Below are 20,496 nucleotides of genomic sequence, written 5' to 3'. Positions count from 1 at the left end.
CTTGATAAGAAATGTACTCACTATCTTGCCCATGTAATTGTAACCCCTCTGTACAGTATTTTCACAATAAATAAATAAATAAACAAACAAAGAAAAAACAAAAAAAATTCATCCAACTACTCAGAACTACTTTTCTACCACTGAAAAAGTATATAACAACTTACTAAAGTCAGCTGCTTGTGTGGCCAAAGTCATTTTATTGTTTTTCCAAAATGTTCCAAAATAGCTCTGGAACAAGACCAGTGGGACCACTAGATAGCTATCTAGCCTCACCCTTCTCCCCATGCAAATGAAGACCCAGCCTCCAGCCCAGCTTTGGCAGTGGGACTCAGGATCACTAGGCCCTCTCCTGTTTTGCTGGAGAAAGGAGGGGCAGCCCTCCTGACTCCTAAGTCTGAGCTGGCTCTGAACATCCTCTGTAAAGCTTCCTTGACCAGCAGTTGCCAAGACAAAAGGTCCCACCTCAAGGGTGGAAACTCTATTTGCAGCTTTGTAGACACAGGTGTTCTTCCAGGCGACTTCGGCCTACAATATGGGGCTGTGTTTTGCCAAGAATAGCTCAGAAGGCCTTTCCCTCAGAAGCCAGCTCTTAGGCCTTCAGTGTATGTTCTAACTATATTTGGCAAATGCAAACCAAAGAGGTCAGTGGCTTAGCTCAGGGGGGGAAATGGTTATTCCTGATGTATAATCCCTGCTTCAAACCAGGACCAAGAATGCAAAATGCACTTCATTTATTTATATTTTGCATGTTATTGAGTGTACAGCTGCTGAAACAACTCTCTTCTAACCTACCAACCCTTATGCAAATCTTTTCAGAACCACAGGTGTAAATCACCTTGACTCAAGACACCCTGGTAGTCCAGGCCATTTGGGGACAACTGGCTTGAGAAACTTCATGTTAAAATTATCTCACTAGGGCTGGAAAGGTGGCTCAGTGATAGAGTGATTGCCTTGCATGCATGAGACCCTGGGTTCGATTCCTCAGCACCAAATAAGCAGAAAAAGCTGGAAGTGGCACTGTGGTTCAAGTGGTAGAGTGCTAGTCTTGAGCAAAAGGAGCTCAGGGACAGCACCCAGGCCCAGAGTTCAGGCCCCATGACCGACCAAAAAAAATTTTATGTTACTATTGAGGTACTGGTGACTCATGCCTGTAATCCTAGCTATTCAGGAGCCTGAGATCTGAGGATCACGGACAGGAAAGTCTATGAGACTCTTTCTTATCTCCACTTAAGCACAGAAAAAGCCAGAAGTGGTGCTGTGGCCAAGTGGTAGAGTGCTAGCCTTGAGCAAAAGGAGGTCAGGGACAGCACCTAGCCCTGGAGTTTAAGCCCCAAGATCAGCCAAAAACTATATATATATTTTTTACTTTACTTCTGTCTTCATAGCACCAAAATAGCCTATAGTACTTAAGTGTGAATTCAGGTCCCACCAGTTATTGCTACTGTGTGACCTTGGCTAAGTTACTTTATGTCTCTGAGGTTCAGTTTCCTTATCTACAAATAGAGACAATACCTATTTCATCAAGCTGCTGTAAGAACTAGATGAGATAAGGTATAGAAGTGGCTGGAAGAATATCTGACAGGAACCGAATGTTAAAACAAGAATCATTTGCAATTCTTCCCCTCCATTCTTAGCTGTTCCACCAACCTGTTAGGAAATTGTCTGGTACCCTCAGTTGATTACAAATGGGTAGTACCATTCCCATTGCCAACAACAGTAGCTGCAGTTAACACACGTGAGTACTTCTCAGCTGTGGACAGGTCAAATCAGCTCACAAATGACTCAGCTCTGTTGATAAATGATGAGTTCTTGGCATCAAGAGGTCCCTACCCTGATAAGCTTCAGCACCTTATGAAAAAAGAAATCAAAACATTGGTTGGACAGATGACAGAGTTTTCATGGTTTCATGGTGACCTTTAGTTAATCCTCAACACGTAACCAGGCTGGCCATAAGAGGGTCTCTGTCTGTTCAGGAATGTCTCCAGTCACAGGGTTGGTAGTGGGAAGGACTCCAGCTGAGCAGCTGCCTCTTTGCTCTCAGAGCTGACCTCTTTCAGCTTCACTTGCCTTAGATTCCCTGAAGTCATAAGACTCCCTCCACAGAAGGCTAGATGCCTGTTCCCTGCACACAGCAGCCTTAAGCTAGTGCCCAACCTGCCTTTGGCAGCTCTGTCTGGTGGCTGAAGTTCTGCCAGGGTGAGGTTTGGCTGGAGGGCTCTGTGGCTGTGGGACAAACCTCAGCTCAAGGAAAAGGGTGAGTGTTTAATCTTGAGCCACTGTCTGCAAGGTCGAAGTGAGCTCTCTCTGTAGTTTCGGTAGCCCCTTCAGACCACCCAGAAACCCCTTCTGGTACAGCCTTTGCATGGCTGGAGTGTCCCCCCACCCTTCACTCTTTCGTTCATCTATGCCATGTACCTATTACATGTGTGAGTATGGAATATTTATTAGGTGATCTTTCAAGGCAGAAAAGTCTGTTGCTGCATTTGTATCCCCATCTCCCAGTGAACCACACAAAATGGTGAAGATCAATGAACTATATAGAAGGCTGGCACTGTGGACAGCCAGGTGTCTCTTGTTGCTAGGCTTCCAAATCAGGTTGCCTTTGGATCCGGCCCTAAGGAACTCTTCCACTCTGCAGCTGCAGCTTCTTCTACAAGGAAGAGCCAGCCTTGCCCCTGAGGCCCTGTCACAGGCAATTGAGCAAGATGAGGCCACCAGGGAGCCTTTTCCATCTTCCAAGCCACCTTCAGACTTTCACTACCAGCAGGGCTCCTGAGAATCTAGAAACACTAACATTCCAGAGAAAGGCCAGAAGAAACTTCTTAAAAGACTGCCAAGAGTCTTCATCTTGGGGGAGAATGATGGCAGGGGTAATATTAATCAAGATGCATTGTGCTTATAAACGAATTTGTTGAACTGAAACCTCTTTGTACAACTACTTAAAAATAATTAAAAAATAAAAAAGATGAGTCTCCGTCTTAGCTTGCTAGGTAATTAACTGAGACAAATGCGGCAGAGAAATCAAAATCAGAGGTGCCAATGCCATGAGCAGATAGGTTGCCTTGCCTTACCCTCCCCTTCTGTCCTAATTATTCGCAGGCCCCAGCCTCTCACTCAGTGAGGGCTTGATGCTTAGCGCCTCTCACCAGAACTGGGGGTGGGGGTCGGGGTAAAAGGGGCGGCCTTCCAAGAGAATGAAGCATACAGAAAGCAAGGAGAAGAAGGAAGGAGGGAAAGAAGCGAAGGCCAGGGAAACCATGAAGAGGGCTCAGGGAGGAGGAAGGAAGAGGAGCGCTGCATGGAGAGGCGGAACAATGAAGGTCTCAGGCCGTCGGAGGCGCACGGTTCCGGCTGCACGTCCGTTCAGCCCGCCTCCGACCAGCAGCTGCACGCTGCGCAGCGTGTGGGCGCTGAGTCACTGTCCCAGAACAGCGAGCCGCCCGGCAGGTCTGGGGGAGGGGGCCCCGGTTGGCATCTGCAAACTGTTTTGTGTTTTTTTTTTTTTTTCTTTCTTTCCTCCTTCATTAAGGCTGTGTGCTGACTCCCACGTAGGAGAACTTATTAAACCGCACGTACTACCTCGGGGCTTGCGGCGCTTTTGGCAGCGGACGCCAGGGGGCGCTGCCACCCCGCGTATGCGCCCGCTGGCCTCCTGGACGCTCGGGCCCCGGGAAGGAATGGGTTGGCTTACTACGGGCTTCCCCCGCGATGCTCGCACACTTTTGCACTTCTGTACTTCACTTGCACACCCACCGAGGCAGGATGAATTGTCCCACTTTAGATAGTGTGGTGTGGGGGGAAACAGCCCCAAATTCTCCGAGGCGCGCCTTCTCGCAAGGTTCCACGAACAGCTCCTTAAAACTGGAACTCGGTTGCGCAACCCGAAGAACCCAGGCTGGTCCACCCGCTGGGTCTCACCCTACCCCGCCTAGCCGGGCCGCCACGCGAGGCGGTGACCCGGGGCGCCTCCGCGAAGGCCTGACTCGCCTCCGGGACACGCGCTCTGCGCCCCTCTGCCCTTCCCCCACACACACACACACAAACACGGAGGGCAGGGCTTGTGACCACAGAACCCTGGGGTCCCCATGGCTCCCAGGCCGACCAGGATCGGGACCAGGACCCTCCCTCACTTAATGCATGAGCCGAGAATGAATCAGCATTGACAGTTTATTTGGTTTGCTGTTCGCATATCACCCATTTTATGTAAATAGATTATACAGAGACACGATTTTTCCTTCTTCCACAATCAGGCACACTCCTTTACACACACATACACATACACACACACACCACGAACCAAATGTTACACCTCGCTTAGACATTCACGTTTTAAAATAGGGGGTGTGGGGGGGAAGAGACAATATAGTTGCTTTAAAATGCCCTTAATCCAATATATAACGTACAAAAATATCTCTATATATTTGAAGTTAAAAAAAATCTCGACAGCAACAAACTTAAATATTGATAGTTACCTCTGTACGTACAACACGCATTGCACTTTTCCTCTCTAGGTTTTTGGAAAGTTCAAGTAATATTGAGGCTTGCGGGCCCCAGATGGGGGTTGACACCCCGTTGAGAAAAATCAGTTCGTGAGTTCAGGCTCAGCCCTGCCTGGAGAGTCTCAAAAAGTTCCGTTTCTCCTCTTCCCGGTGGAGACTGGCACTCTGGTCTTCCTCTGCCCCCCCTCCCTGGGGCATCCTGGCGGATCCGGGCGAAGGAAACGCTGGCTTGAAGGGGAGGGGGGGGTTTCCCTGCAAAAAAAACAAACCAGGGCTGTGGCCGGCCGGTGTGTGTCTCCACGACTCAAGGTCTCTGCAGGACAGTCTTGGTCCCGATCCGAAGCCCCCTGCCTCAGGAGATGCCAACAGGACGCTTGAGCGATTGTTCAATGCTGCTAAGGCACCTAGATCCTAAGAAGGTCATCGGCCCCTCGGTGCACCCGGGAGGCCGGAGCCGAGAGTGCCCGCGGCTCAGAAGGCACCAGAGTCCGGCTCCGGCGGGCTTCGGGCAGGGAACGCCGGCGCCGGCGGCCGTAGCCTTGGGGGCTGATCTTGTTCCTGGGGGCGACGCCGTCCTTGTCCTTGTCGGTGAACTGGTAGATCTGGTGGGCCAGCTTCTGCACCGTGCAGGTCCCGAAGCGGCAGCCAAAGCTGCGCAGGCCCTGGGAGTTACTGTTCATGCTCTGGCGATAGCGCTTGACTCGGGTGCGAGCAGCGTCCGGACGGCTGGGGAAGAGAAGAACGCCACGTGAGACCCCCGACCCCATCAAGCAGGACTCTCGCCCTAACCACCATGGACCAGAGCCACCCGAACACCCAGGGGAAGCTGTCTCATTGCTCCTGCTACCAGAGCTGCACTCCCGCCCGGGCGATCCGCAGGGCCAGGGCAGGGGAGAGGGAGCGCTCCTCCCGCACGCCTCCCGCACCCGGCAAGGTTACCTGGCCTGGGGGCTCCGGGCGTCGTCCTTCCCATCCTGGGGCGCAGAGAAAGTCTGGACAGACGCAGCCTGCGTGTCAGCAAGCCCGGTGGAATAGCTGCTGGACACTCGCAACTCCCTCTTTCCACGACTTAGAGCCCACTTATTCCATCTAGAAAACACAAACAGATCCAATGAGTGTCCGTCCAGGGGACGTCCCAGCGGCTGTTCCCGCTCCCGTTCACTCCTAACTCCTGGGGGGAGGGGGTCAAGGGCCCCGTTTCCCTGGTCTGCTAGGGACCAGGACTTAAGGGGAGGGCTCGGAACGGGGACTTACTTCTTTCGGAACTCCGAGGACACGTCGAGCCGCGCGGCGTCCGCTCCTAAGAAGGCCAGGGAGCCCAGGAACATCAGGGCGATGGAAACCAGCTTCATTCTGGCGAAGCACAGACTCTGGAAAGAGGAGAGAGAACAGCGGAGCATGAGCACCAGGGCCGATTGCACTGTCCGGGCAAAAAGCACGAAAGGCGGGAGGGGGGCCCCCAGCGCGGGCGGGCTCAGCCCCAGCTCTGCTTGGCTCAGACACTTATCTTCCCCCGGGCGCAAAGAGGCGCCAGAGGCGTTTGCACCCGCCCCGCGAGTGACAGGCCCCGCCGGGGAGGCCGCTGCAGAGCCAGGCTCCAGAGGTTCCCCGCTCGACTCTTTTTTTTTTTTTTTTTTTTTTTTGGAACTTAGCTTATGGAGCAGAGTTACTGGATCTGGAGCTCTAGCTGTGTGCATAAGCTGTACCCGAGATGGGGGGGGGGTGTTTTCCGCAGAGGATCCCCCCCACCCTAAAGTGGGTTGTTCCCCTCACCCAGCATTCCCAGTTTGGGGCCCCAGCAAAATCCTTACCCCACCCCACCCCCGCCCCCGCCCCTTGGGCCAGTCTAGCACCTACCTGCTGAAGGGGTGATCTTCTAAGTACTTGGAAGATAAAGTCCCAGACGTCCTTCTCCAGTCAGTGGCAAAAATCCCAAAGTCCAAGACTGACGGCGATGAGAAGAACCCAGAAGGGCTTAAAGGCTGTAGCTGCTCGGTATAGTGTCACCAAGAAACCACTGAGTGGCCAGCTCCAGTTCCTGAGCTTTATATGCGCTCAAGGGGCGGGGCCTGCTCTGCCCTCTCCCCCTCCCTTTCCTCGGGCAACGCGCGCGCCTCTGCCTTCGGGCGCGCGCGCACTGCTTGCCTCTGGTGGTGGGGTAAAGGGTCTCTGGTACCCTGAGGACTAGGAGATGGGCTCCAGGAAGCTGCCACAGGGCTCAGACGGTAAGCCAGGGCAGAAGGCCAACACAGCTTCTTTGGGGCTTCCCCCCCTCCCCGGGCACTGTACAACCCATAGTGCGCGTCCTCCTGGCATTCAGCTAGCTGCAAGAACCAACCGGTGGGGTTGGGGGGCTCGTGAATGTCCCAAGCCCCGGAGCTGGGGAGCCGTGGCCTGAAGTGGACCGCGCCCCCTGCCGGCTCAGCGCCTGACCGAGCCTCGACCCCAGACTCCCCTGGAGCCTCTCTGGAGTTGAGTACCCAGAGGAGTCCAGAGGGGTGGGACTCACCTGGTCCTTCCAGAGCTGACAAAAGCCCGGGGGTTTCTGGATGGGCGAGGACGATTTCTCCATAAGGGCAAAGCTCGGAATAGCTGAGTCGAGAATTGGGTCTTGGAAGGGGTAGTTATCTGAAGTTTCAGAACTCACATTCCTATTTGGAAATACAGTAATAACCAAAATTAGGAAGAATGATACCGTTTTATTTCCTCCCTCGTTGTAATCCAATTATGCCTTATAAGGTTATAACCTGAGTTTGACTGGCTGTGTTCTTTCACCCATTGTGAACGTGACAGTTGACTGCCAGAGAGCACACTAAGGCTTCACGTATGTTAATCGCTTTACAGTTTACAAAGCACAGCCACATCCCAGTCCCTTTTGATCTTCACACTAACCCGAGAGTTAAGTGAGGAAGCTAATACTACTTTTTTCCCCAGTCTCACCAAGTATGAAATTGAACTTCAAAAAGGGGGAGTATATCGCCCCAAATCACACTGTAGGTAAGAGGCAATAGACTCACTCCTAATTTGGCCAGGCAAACAAACACAGAAAACTGGGGTGCGGCATCCTAGATTCTTCTAGTCTGGGGTCACCGTGTTGTCAAAGGGGAAAAGGAGAGTCCCAGCCTCTGCTCGAGGAGATGTTGACTGTTCATGGTGAATCAGTTCAAACATGTTTGTCACCCGTTTGTGTTCTTCCTAGCAGATTCGTTACCTCCCTTTCTGTCTTCCCTTCTAGGGATAAAACTGGAGGGGGAAGGCACAGCTCCGGGGGACCTCTACTCCTGGGTATGGGTCTCCCCTGTCCTATAACCCTTTGGCTCATTCCGATGTCTTAACAACTAGCCACTGGAGAAGGACCACTTAGCAGCCCAGCTTCTAATGCTAACTCCCTGACAATTAGGACACGAGGTGAGTCATGTCCCCTCCCTAGTACCCCCATCTAGAATGTGTCCCCTAGCAGAACTCTAAGCTACCTCCTACCTAGTCTGCCATAATGGCTCTGAGACCCAGTGCAAGTGGCTGGGGACCTTGCCCATAGCTTGGTCTGGGTTGAGTACTGCTGGCTCAGCTGGCTCAGCAGCCTTTTCTCTCTGGGACCATGGACATTGCACCAGGGGAGGAAGTGGCTGCAGCGAGGTTATTTTTTCTGAGGACTTTTTCCCAGAGAGTCACCTGAGTAGACCTGAGTTTCACCTATGGGCGGGGACAGATTCCAGGCTCTGCTTCTGGTAAGGGCTTGAGACGCCGTGGATCAGAGGGATGCAGCGCCACGACTGGCCAGTGTCCGGCAGTCTGGCTGGCCACAGGATGGTCACCGCAGCAGACCAGGTCAAGAGGCTGGTCTGTCTGCACCGCGGATAGCAGGTACTACTGGCACACCTGCTGGGTTTCCAAGGGTCCTCCCCACCCCACCCGGCCCCCATCTCCCAGCTTAACTATTGTTTGTCTCGTCATTCTCTTTTCATTTTGTCCCCAGGATCGCCCTCACACGGAGCCTGTCTGCGACCGGCTGTCAGTCTCTCTGAGTATACATCCTACTACCTGTCACAGACTGGGTCCGTGCCAGATCCAATTTTACTTTCATTTCCCGGGCGCGTGCTTGCATGGGCCAGGAGGTCATAGACTGTAGGGTGTCTGTCCAGGAAAGTCTGGACACAGGCAAGTCTGGTGCTCTGGACTCCTTCCTTCCAGACCCTACCATCCCCAAGAGGGTTTAGGCTGCAGAGAGCTCTTCGGGAGTAACTTCTTGCTTCTTCATCTAATAGGAAAAGTCGGTGATTGAAGGAAAGTTAGCTCTCAGTAAGGAGCATGATTGCAAAGCAGTAGGCTTCTACAAGTAAAGCAAACAAACACAGGAGTGGAGAGAGGGTGACTCTACCAAGCTGCTGTGCCTGCCCCTGTGGTGTTTCTGCTGTGCCAAGAATTCCCACCTGAGAGCCTTGGCACGCGCCTTATCAGCCTGGGCACTCTGTCGCCCTGGCACTTGAGATCTGTCACCTGACAACAGGGCCAATTCTTTAGCTTAGAGGACTTTGCTAGAAAACTCATATTTTAGAAAGTGTGTGTGTGTGTGTGTGTGTGTGTGTGTGTGTGTGTGTGTGTGTGTGTGTTTGCATTTTTGTAAGAAGACTTTTTGCCAAATCTGGGCCTCTATTTTTCTTCCTGTGGAGTTGTCTTTCCTAGTTGTCATTAAAGGGGGGGAAAAACATGACTAGAATGGGTTTTAGGTTCAGCACTTCTATCTAGATGGAAACACCACAGTGGGAGTTCTGCTCCTGGTGATTTGTTACTGGTATTTCCTCCACTCAAGTGTAATGATTGTAGATTCACATTGAGCATGAACAGTGGAAGGAAGGAAGGGGCGGAGGAAGGAAAGGAAGAAATATCCTTAAAATCTTCCTGGTAAGTAAAGAGAAATAAAAATAGAAAAGAAATCTTGGCTAATGAAGATCCATTCTTGTGTGTCCAGGAATTTTAAAAAGTTGAGTCAAGTGAGGTGGCACATGCCTGTAATCTCAGCACTCTGGAAGCTGAAACAGGAGGATTGTGAGTTTGAGACCACTTGGGGCTATATCTCAAGACCTTGTCTCAAATTTTTTTCCCCTAAAATGGTGAGATTAAAAATATTCCCAAAGCACTGTGTGAATGTTCTAACATTATAGATATGAACATAAATACACATAAAGACTGGCTAAATAATGATGTTTGAATTTCTTCTGTGTAATCCAATTGAATTATTTTTAGGCCCTAAATCCAAGTCTTATTCTTAGTCATGTTTGGAGTAAAAAAAAAAAAAAAGTGTGTAGTGGTGGTTTCTCAGTTAACTCTGTGAACCCTGTGCACAAAGTCTCTAAAACTAGGATAATTACACTCAGATCTTTCAGAAAAGTAATGAGAAACAATAAATAATATCAATAACATTAATAAGAATAACTGCAATGTGAGCAGCTAAGTACTTAGCTAATCTCAGATGCCTCTTTCTACAAACAGGAAATTTTATGGTGTTCTTATTTTTCATGTTGCAGTACAAAATGCCTGTTAAGCTTAGGACTTGTTTACAAAGTTCCCTTGAAAACAAGGTTCAAGATGCATCCTGGAGTCATAACATCAAGTGGTTTACAGAAAGGACACAATCCGCCTTGCGGATTTGGTCTCACAAGGAAAAGTCAAGCAGGATATAAATCCCAGTGCATTTAGCGGACGGAAGGATCTCTGACTTCTCCAAGGAGCTGACAGAAATACAGATTATTTCCAGAAATCAATTTAACATAAAACAAGTTAAAATTTAAAATAACCATATAATTTCCAAACATGGACCCACTTAAAAACTCTGACACAAAGTCAAAAGCACAGCATATTTTATTTGTTTTCAATAGCATTCACCATTTAGTTCACAGCATGGCGCAAGCTCTGGTGAGGGCCCACTCTTAGCTCTATCACATCAGGACCTAAGCACATACAGCACCAAAAAACATTTTATGTCTTTTTTTTTTTTAATCCTGGTTTGAAGTAGAAACAAAGAGGACAGTTAACCCTTGTCAGTTATCTTTCATGACACAATATTTTCTAGAGCATCAGCATAAAGAAAAATAATGCTTTGGCTGTTTTATTTTCCTCCTCCTCTTCCTCTTCCCCTTCCTCCTCTTCCTCCTCCTTTTTCTTCTTTTGTGGGCTGGGGATCAAATTCAGGGCCTAATATATTGAGGCAAGTGCTCTACCACTGAGCTACATCCTTAGCTCAGTGCCTCATTTTTGTACTCTTGCACAACAGAAACAGCCATGAGAAAGGTAAAAGATAATTTTTCCTAAAGCTTCAAGAACGTAGATTGCTACAGGACAAATGAAAATAAGCACCAAGAAGGTAGTGAGCACAAGGAAGAATGTTACACTAACAACAAAAATAGAACAAGATAAAAATGGCTTCAAGAGAAATTCATAGCAATCACAAAGGGACATTAATAGATGATTAGACATTTGGGGCTATCTAAAACCAAAGAGAATGGAGAACAACCATCAAGTTACCTGCTTCCAGGTATGTTGCAGATCCTAAGGTGCCAGGAGCTGGCAACACATGAGCAAAGCCCGCTTCCCCCCTCCCCCCAAGCTATTGACTCCAACCCCCTGGGCTGCAAGTACTTGCCCTTTTATTTGAGGAAGTGTTTTTCTCAGCTTCTGGGCCTGGGGGCTTATCTAAGGGAGTATGGTAGACAAAGATTGTTTGAAATAGAATGAGAAAGGATACATACTATCTGCACTTGTTGGCTGGGTGGGTCCTGGAACAATGTGATGAAAGCATTTAACAAATATAGAAAGTATATTTAGCTGAGGCTTTTGCTGGAATAAAGAGTTGTGTGCCTTCAGCCTTTTCTCTGTCTCCATCAATCCCCTTGCCCCTAGGGAGCTGCAGCACAGGTGGGGATCCTGTACCATCAGATTTTAAAAACTATTGGAGGGCTGGGAAGGTGGCTCAGTGGTACAGTGCTTGCCTTGCATGCATGAGGCCCTGGATTCAATTCCTCAGCACCACATAAGCAGAAAAAAATGGAGTGGTGTTATGGATCAAGTGGTAGAGCACTAGCCTTGAGCTGAAGAGCTGAGGGACAGAGCCCAGGCCCAGAGTTCAGGCCCCACAATCGACCCCTCCCCCCCAAAAAATTGTGGTAACTGTTCCAAAGGAAAAACAAGACTAAGGGACCTAGAATTTCAAAAGGAGGAAACAGCATATGCAAAGACCCAGAGATAATGGGAAAAAGTAATTAGGAAAAATAAAAAGAGATGAGTTTGGTTAGAAGGTACTGAGTAAGGGAGAATAGTATGAAATGAGATTAAAGAGATCATCAGCTGGGTGCTATGGTTCACACAGGTAATCCTGGCTCCCCAGGAGGCTGAGATCTGAGGATCTCAGTTCAAAGCCAGTCTAGGCAGGAAAGTCTGTGAAATTCTAGTCTGCTATTAACTACTAAAAATCTGGAAGTAGGTCTCTAGCTTTGAGCAAAACAGCTCAAAGACAGTATCCAGGCCCTAAGTTCAAGCCTCAGGTCCAACTCATCCCCACCCCCCACCCCCATCGTGAAAAGACCATTAGAGTCCAAGTTAATAGGATTCATCAGGACACTTGAAAATTTATTCATTACATTAGAAGCTATTGACAAATTTGGAACTTATTTGCAATTCCGGCATTTGGGAGGCTGAGGCAGAAGGATCACAAGTTTAAGGACAGCCTAGGATACATAGTGAGACATGGTCTCAAAAAACAAGAATGAGAAAATGACCAAAAACTTCATTTGAGGGCTGAGTGTTCTTAGTGCTTATCATGTGCAAGGTCCTGGATTCCATCTCCAGCACTATTTAAAAAAAGCAAAATATCATTTTGAGCGTCGAACGCAGTGGATAGGTTAGAGAAACAAAGGAAACAGTGCAGTGATGGCATTCAGAAGAGATTAGAGAGAGTCTAATCCCCCTATAATCTCTATTATATCCCCAACTCACATACACACGGCCCACCTGAATGTACCAACACAGCCAGCTTCATGGCCGTGCATAAGAATGTTCTTCTACATTCAGAAGAACCTGCACTTTGGTAACTGCTGATGCTGTCTTGAAATTCTTAAGTCATGAATAGGAAATCCTACATTTTCATTTTTCATTGGATTCTGCAAATTATGTAGCCAGTCCTGCTCACCAAACCAGCAATCTAAGCAAAAGCAAATTGCAACTCCTCAAGTTATCTATTTATATTGCAGCTGCTACAGTCAAGGGTACTTCAACTGAATGTCAAGATTTAATCACCTCACATCACATATGAGGACCTCTTTCCTGTACCCCCAAATAGACACTCAAAATAAGAAATAGTGTACTTGTTGTACAAATTTAATTTTAAGATAGGTTTCATAGCCTGCTTTCCTGTCTTTAAATTCTACCTACATAGAAAGCCTTTAACCAATGAAGCAGCAAAATCAGGAGTCTATTGGCAATAACTAAGATAGGAAGCAATGATGGCTTGAACCAGCGGGGTAGTATGAGGGTGAAGTGGACATTTTAGGAATCAGGAACAATAGAATTGAGTGATGGCTATAGGGCTGAAAGACCAATAGCATTAAATTTCTTGCTTAGGCGATTAAGTGGTTGGAGATGTGGCAATGAGTCAAGGAATATTCCACCACAGCTCTTAGTCTCCTTTGTTTTAGGTTGATTTGAATGGCCTTAGTCCTGCCTTCTGATGTTTGGTTAAGTCTAACTCTCATGCTGCCTCTCTGAACTGCAGTGGCTAACCACAGGAAACACTTGAAATGACTGTACAGATCAACCGCTTACCCCATAGCTGCCCACTGCAGAGCACTGGAACTGAAGAGTCTTGCTTACTGGCAATCAGCCCCATTTTGTCTTCTAAGGAAAAAAAAAAAGTCTACCTTAGGTACACATAGTTATTGTGCTGCAGTCTTCCTTGCTGCTCTTGCCAGCCTTCAGTAAAACAAATCTGGGCTTTCGTTACTCTTTCACTCTTTAGTGAAAGATGATGGTGGTTATCTTAGGGAATGGTGTGGTCTTCAGCTGACCTCAGCAATCAGGCAGCCTTGTCAGGACTTATCAGTTGTAATAGTCTGGCAGTTGTTGGCGGAGAAAGCAAAGAACACCTTCAGTATATACTAAATATATTTACATGTAGATATTAAAACACCATGACTCTGAGGCTCACGCCTGTAATCCTAGTACTCAGGAGGGTGAGGCCTGGATGATTATGGCTCCAAACCAGCTTGGGCAGAAAAGACCATGAAACTTCATCTCCAAATTAACCAGCAAAATGCTGGACTAGATATGTGGCCCACAAAGTAGAGTGCCAACTGTTAGTTGAAAGGTAAAAGGGCTTACTCAGGAGGCTGAGATCTGAGGATCGCGGTTCAAAGCCAGCCCGGGCAGGAGAGACCGTGAGACTCCTATCTCCAATAAACCACCAGAAAACCGGAAGTGACGCTGTAGCTCAAGTGGTAGAGCGCTAGCCTTGAGCTGAAGAGCTGAGGGACAGCGCCCAGGCCCAGAGTTCAAGCCCCCACAGCCGATCAAAAAAAAGAAAAAAGAAAGGTAAAAGGGCTGAGTTCAAGCCATGATATTGGCACACCACACACACACACACACACACACACACACACACACACACACACACACTCTCCTATTATACCCTCCCTCCCCAGGTTATGTGAAAGTCACTATTCTACAAAAATATTTTGCTAATGGGTGACAGTCTATTTAACAGTGGTGAGGGATATTTTTCCTGCCAAGGGCCATTTGGAAATTTATAATATCATTCATGGGCATATAAAATTATTAATATAAGCAGACTGCATGATAGAAGCCAATGAGAAGCTTATGTGTCTGTATTGTAATATACCAAGTTATTATTTCTTGAACTTTATATGGACAGTGGGGTTGGATGTTCTTCACCCCTGATGACCTTAACAAATATAATGTACCTAAGGATGGATAGGTAGTGTCTGATTCTAGGCTTGGAAACAATTTTTTTTTTTTTTTGGCTGTTACTGGGACCTGAACTCAGGACCTAATGCTTGCAAGGAAGGTCCTGTACCACTTAATCTCAGTGGTATAGAGTTTGCAAAACATATGGGAAGTCCTGGGTTTTACTCTTAGCATGATGGAGTAGGGGGAGGGCAGGTAATGGGCAAAGAACTTGAAAAGACATTTCTCCGAAGTGAAGGGTAAACAAAGGAGGAGGCTGCAATGCTTGGTAAGAAATGTATGCATTATCCTGCCCATGTAATTGTAGCCCCTCTGTACAGTATGTTCTCAAATAAAATAAAATACAATTAAAAAAAAAAAAAAAGAAAAGACATTTCTCCAAAGATTTATAAATGGCTAATATGCACATGAAAGATGTTTAATGTCTTAAGTTATTGGAGAAATGTGAGATGCTAAGAAGATTCAGCTGGGGTTGCTGGGAAGGTGGCTCAGTGGTAAAGCACTTGCTTTTCATGCATGAGGCCCTGGGTTCGATTCCTCAGCACCACATAAGCAAAAAGAAAAAAGTTGGAAGTGGCATTGTGGCCCAAGTGGTAGAATGCTAGCCTTGAGCTGAAGAGCTGAGGGACAGCGCCCAGGCCCAGAGTTCAGGCCCCACCCCCCCCCCACCAAAAAAAAAAAAAAAAGATTCAGCTGGGTATGATATGATGGTACATGCTTGTAATTGTAGCACTCAGTAGACTGAGGCAGAAATATCATCAATTTGAGGTCAACCTGGGGCTACATAGTGAAACTGTCTTAAAGAGAAAAAGATGCTGATTCATACTTACTAAGATGACTACACCAAAGCAAAAATAACAGAAAAAAGAATATGTTGACAAAAATGAGTAAGAATTGCTCACGCCTGTAATCCTAGCCACTCAGGAAGCTGAAATCTGAGGATCGTGGTTCAAAGCCAGTCCGGGGCAGGAAAGTCTGTGAGACTCTTATTTCCAACCACCAGAAAACAGGAAGTGGCGCTGTGACTCAAGTGGTAGAGTGCTCGCCTTGAGCTGAAGTGCAGGGACAGTGTCCAAGCCCAGAGTTCAAGCCCCATGACCGACAAAAAAAAAAAAAAAAAAGAGTAAGAATTGGAAAACTTGTACATTACTAGTAGGATTGTAAGATAATGCAGCCACTGTGAAAACGTTTGTTGGTTCCCCAGAATTAAATTATTGAACGATCCAGTTATCCTACTTCTAAAAATTGAAAATGGATACTTTATATGCATGTTTATAGTGGCAATAACCACAATGCCAAAAGGTGGAAACAATCCACAAATGTCCATCAATGGATAAATATGGACTATTCACTCAATGGAATCTCATTCAACAATAGGAAGTACTGACTCTATTCCAAAGATAAAACTTGAAAAAATATACCAAACAAAACCCTTATGTACAGAAAATCATAGATTTTATTATTTAACTTATATGAAATATTCCTAAGAAAGCCAGGAGACAGTGGTTCACGTCTGTAATCTAACCACTCAGGAGGGTGAGATCTGAGGATTTCTGTTTGAAGCCAGCCTGGGCAAGAAAGTTTATCTCTAATAATCACCAAAAAGTCAGAAGTGGAGCCGTGGCTCAAGTGGTAGAGCACTAAGCCTTGAGCAAAAAAACTCAGGAACACCAGAGGCCCAGGACCCAAGCATATATGTGGAGCACACGCACGTGCCACTGACACAGACACACACACAATCCCTAACAGGCAACTCATCAAGACAGAAAGCAAATTGGTAAATTGGTGGTTGCCAGGGCCTGGAGGGTCTGAGAATTTTCTTTAGGTTGATAAAAATGTTTGTTTGTTTTTACCAGTCCTGGGGCTTGAACTCAGGGCCTGAGTGCTGTCCCTGAGCCTTTTTGTGCTCAAGGCTAGCGTTTACCACTTGAGTCACAGTGCCACTTCCAGCTTTTTCCGAGTAGTTTATTGGAGATAAGTTTCACAGACTTTTCTGCCTTGGCTGGCTTTTAACTGCCATCCTTGTATCTAACTTAGCCTTCTGATTGGCTAGGATTACAAGTGTGAGCCAATGGCACCGGAGATGAAAAAAAATTTTTTTTTTTTGGTCTGGTTGTGGGGCCTGAACTCTGGGCCTGGGCACTATCCCTCAGCTCTTCAGCTCAAGGCTAGCACTCTACCACTTGAGCCACAACGCCACTTCTGGCTTTTTTCTTTTTGCTCATGTGATGCTGAGGAATTGAACCCAGGGCCTCATGCATGCAAGGCAAGGGCTCTACCACTGAGCCACCTTCCCAGCCCATGAAAATGTTTTGAAGCTAGATAGATGTGACAGATGTAGCAAATGTCACTAAGCTGTACGTGATATATAAAAATTTTAAACTATAAACCTGGTGCCTTACAACTTATGACCCCAGCCCAATTTTATCCCAATTTAAAAATAAAAGGTAAAATTGGGAAGGAACAAGATCATCACCTTAAACATCTAAAGGGCTATCATGAAGACAGATTTTTTTTTTTCCTGCATAGTTGCAGACAACTGAATCCGGAAAGCTGGACAACTCTCTGACATAATAAGGAAGAACTTTCTAACAATAGGGCTGTTAAACAGTGGAATGGACTGCCTCTAAAGGAAGTAAGATTACTTTTTACTGAACAAGTTGGATGATGAATGAATTATAGAAAGTGTCTATGGGGTACATCAGAAGCCATTTTATTCTTTTTGGTTGAATTGTTTTCAAGATCAAGTTCTAGCCATCTCAGCAATGAAGCTGATGATTCAGTCTGACCATTGGCAACACACAAATGAAGCCAGAGAATTAAAGTATACCTCCAGCGTCAGTTCTGGCGCGGATCAACCTTCTCAATCCCGAGAGGAAGACTGTAGCACAGAAAAGGGAACTAATCAGAGTAAATCTCAGCCTCTAGGAAGCCAGCGCTCTTCTAGACTTGAGTTCAGTTTGTAATAGCCGCTTCCTGCTGGTAGTTGAGGGAGTTGCACGTCGAGAGTGATACATAGATGGTTTTCTAAGCTCTTCTATGTTATTGTGAGGGACTTGGTAAGCAACGTTCGTGGTCAGCAACCGCGAAAATGATTTCCTGAAACTTCGATCACTTGTGCATATTCTACCAAAATGTCACGAGATGTTTAGAGAACGAAGTATGTTCATCTAATTGTCCCACCAGAAGCAAAGAGATTTGGGTAATTCCTGGATTGGATAATGAGACTCATTCACTGATTTTTATTGCGTGTTTGCGCAGGAGAGTTGGAAGTTAACACCTGCTTTGGCTGCGAGAGTCCTGGGACCGCTGCAATGGAAGCAAGCCGAGGCGGGCGGGGCTCCCCCGGGAGAGACCGGCCCGTTTTGGAGGATCCCGCATTCCTGGGTGGAATAAACTCCCCCGGGCACTAGAGGGAAGCCCAAGCTGACCCCCCTCCCCCTCCCCTCCCCGTGACGAGTTTGCATATCAATGGCAACACGCGTAGACTTAATAATAGTTCACTTAGTTTATTTAAGCACTTCAAATACTATCCACACCAGTAACTAACTCGTAGGCCTAAGCGTGCCCCAAACCCAGGGAAGCTCTCGTGCCACGTCCCGGGACCGGAGGTCGAGGGGAGTCGGCCGAGGGTGTCCTCCGGGCTGCTCCGAGGCGTTGAAGGGAGAAGCAGCCGCTCGGACAGGGCGGAACCTTCCAGTGGAAGGTTCGACGTGGAGTCACCTCGCTCGGGGAGGTCGTCTCTCTGGGTCTCTGCTGCCCTGAGTTTTCATGTTTTAGGCTGGCCCTTCCTTTCTGGCTATGTCTCATTACCAGGGCTATGTTAGTGACAGCTTGGCTTCGGGTCAGGTCTGGTTATTGATGAGTGCGGAGCTGGCTTGCCGCTGGCTGAGTCTGGTTATCGATGAGGGGCAGGTTGCCTTGGGTGATGGCTCTACAGGCTCCCTGGGTGTGTTCTTATTTACCCACTCCATAATTCTAGCTTCTAGCTTCTAACTCCTAACTTAACATTTCATATTATTTCATAACCCACATATATTCAATATATTTATATTTAATAGCCTACCATGTCAATATTTTACAACACATTATGTCTATTTCATAGCACACTATGTCAACACTGAACAGCACAATGTGCCAGTACACACTATGTCAGTACACACTACGTTAATATCCAGTGACACACTATGTCAGTATTCAATCATATTCACTACAGCGGCCAACACAGCATTGAAATTCGAGGCGCTTCTGAAGATTGCGCAAAAACCCCTCCCTCCCCGGCCGGCTCGGAGACGTGTTCCTAAAATTCCCATCTGCACAACATAAACAGGAAACGTGCAACTCAAAAGCCCTGGCGGTGCAAATTCCAAGCTTCCAGCCGAGGGCGGAAGAATCTCCTCTTTGTGATGGTGGTGATGGTAGTAAGCAAAGGAAAGTGCACTTCCCACCCATCGAACCCTTTCAACCCCTCCAAACCCTGTCTTCCAAACCCAAAACGAATAGAGAAAGCGGAAGGAAGGACCCCAGCTCCGGGCCAACAGGGCAAGGGCCCGCCAAGCCACTGCCAAGGCCGTCGAAGAAGCACCTTCCCCGGCCCTGGCGACGGCGCTAGACCACAACGCGCCGGGCCGTCCCTTCCCCAAGGCTCCGGCGAGTCCGCGGTCCGCAGAGGGTGGAGCGGCCTCGCGCGCACGCAGCCCGGCTCCGAGACTCTGTGTCCGCTGGGGTGGGGGCGGGGACGGGGCGGGCGCGCGGCGCGGCGCAGGCGCAGAGCGCGCCACGGTTGTCAAACATGGCTGAAGTGCCGCCACTGCCGCTACTGCCGCTGCAGGGAAAATGCTGAGCCCTCCCGGGTCGGGTGGGTGGCGGCGTCGAGGGCGGCGACGGGAATCCGCGTCCCGAGCTCGGCGGCGGCGGCCATGGCTCGGCTGGCGGACTACTTCATTGTGGTAGGCTACGACCACGAGAAGCCAGGTAAGGGTGTGGGGCGGGCGCCGCCCCCGGGCCTCCTGGCCTCCGCCCCCGGCCTCTGTCCAGTGGGCTCCGCGCGGGGCCGGGCGTCGCGCTTGAGAGGCGGGGAGGCGGAGAGTCTCGGGCCGGGACGCTTTGGGCAGGGCCCGCAGGCAGCGGTGGAGCAGCAGCCGGCCGGCGTCGGGCCTTTGTGGCAGGATTGAGCCTCGGAGTGGGCGTGAGGGACCCTCACGGCGGGGTGGCTTGGGAGGGAGGCTAGGCCGCGTCGGCCCGGTTCGGGGCGGACCAGCTGGGCCTGCCGTGGCCGAGCCTAGAGAGGCCGCGACCCTCTCTCGTAGAGGTGGCTGGAGAACCCCGGGCAGCGCCCTCGTGCCGGAGGGTTTGGACTCAGGACTGCAGGGCTGGGAGGGCGGGAACCAACTGTGCTAAATTCCTCGGGAATAAACTTCTGCTCTGTATCCTGAGTGAGGAGTGACGCAGGGCGGGGGGCTGTCCTCTCCAAAAGGAAGTGCTGAGTCCACTAGCTACCTCTCCCCTGCTGTGTCGGCGGCCCGATGACCGCCACGCTTAATTGCGTGGTACCAGGAAAGGGAAAAGGATCCTTGCACCTTTAAACATTTGTGGGAGATGGTACCCGTTATTTCGGGATAGAGGTGAGGGTCGTCTTGTAAGCAAAGGTGATCAGCTGGCCGCTGCAGGTGATCTGGTTTCTCCTTAAGATGTTTTAGTTGTTCTCTTTATTGGTCATAAACATCTTCGCAAGGAGCAATTTGGCAGGTGCATTATATTTTATATGCTAATTGATGAGTATTCAGAGCTCATGCACATTCATTTTGTTCCCGTTGCATTACTATTTAGCTAGCGTAATAATAAATTGAGTTGGGAAAGCACTTGTATTTTCAGGGTAACTCTAGTCCCACACTTGGAAGGAATTTTAGACATCTGCTGTACTGCCTCTTCGTTTTTCAAAAGAGATGCTGAGATTGTGTTTTGTGATGGATACAGCCATGGGTAATGCCAGAATGCCATTGTTCTTCCCACACTCAGTCTGCTG

At 48.4% G+C, this 20,496-nt stretch overlaps 2 protein-coding genes across 4 annotated transcripts in view; one reads left to right on the top strand and one right to left on the bottom strand.

Moving 5' to 3' along the window:
- Window positions 1-4,163: 4,163 nt before the first annotated feature.
- On the bottom strand, window positions 4,164-6,504 carry Adm (adrenomedullin). The gene is made up of 4 exons (XM_070034803.1): window positions 6,357-6,504; window positions 5,754-5,869; window positions 5,439-5,588; window positions 4,164-5,225 (listed from the first exon to the last, which is right to left on the bottom strand). The coding sequence occupies exons 2-4, from the start codon at window positions 5,849-5,851 to the stop codon at window positions 4,904-4,906; spliced, it is 570 nt and encodes a 189-aa protein (XP_069890904.1). The 5' UTR covers window positions 5,852-5,869; window positions 6,357-6,504; the 3' UTR covers window positions 4,164-4,903.
- Window positions 6,505-19,240: 12,736 nt separating this feature from the next.
- Window positions 19,241-20,496, top strand: part of Sbf2 (SET binding factor 2) — a 307,904-nt gene continuing 306,648 nt past the window's right edge. For 2 of the 3 annotated variants that reach the window (XM_070035292.1, XM_070035290.1), the window contains exon 1: window positions 19,241-19,445. In XM_070035292.1, coding sequence (XP_069891393.1) covers window positions 19,391-19,445 — 55 coding nt within the window. In that variant the 5' untranslated portion in view covers window positions 19,241-19,390. The remainder of the gene's footprint in view (window positions 19,446-20,496) is intronic. The other variant, XM_070035293.1, reaches the window with a different exon arrangement.

This window comes from Dipodomys merriami, unplaced genomic scaffold (assembly GCF_024711535.1).
Source record: "Dipodomys merriami isolate MVZ:Mamm:240054 unplaced genomic scaffold, mDipMer1.0.p SCAF_25, whole genome shotgun sequence".
NCBI classification, from domain to species: Eukaryota; Metazoa; Chordata; class Mammalia; order Rodentia; family Heteromyidae; genus Dipodomys; species Dipodomys merriami.
The sequence above is the reverse complement of the archived record's forward strand: the minus strand, read 5'-3'. Positions and strand labels throughout refer to the sequence as shown.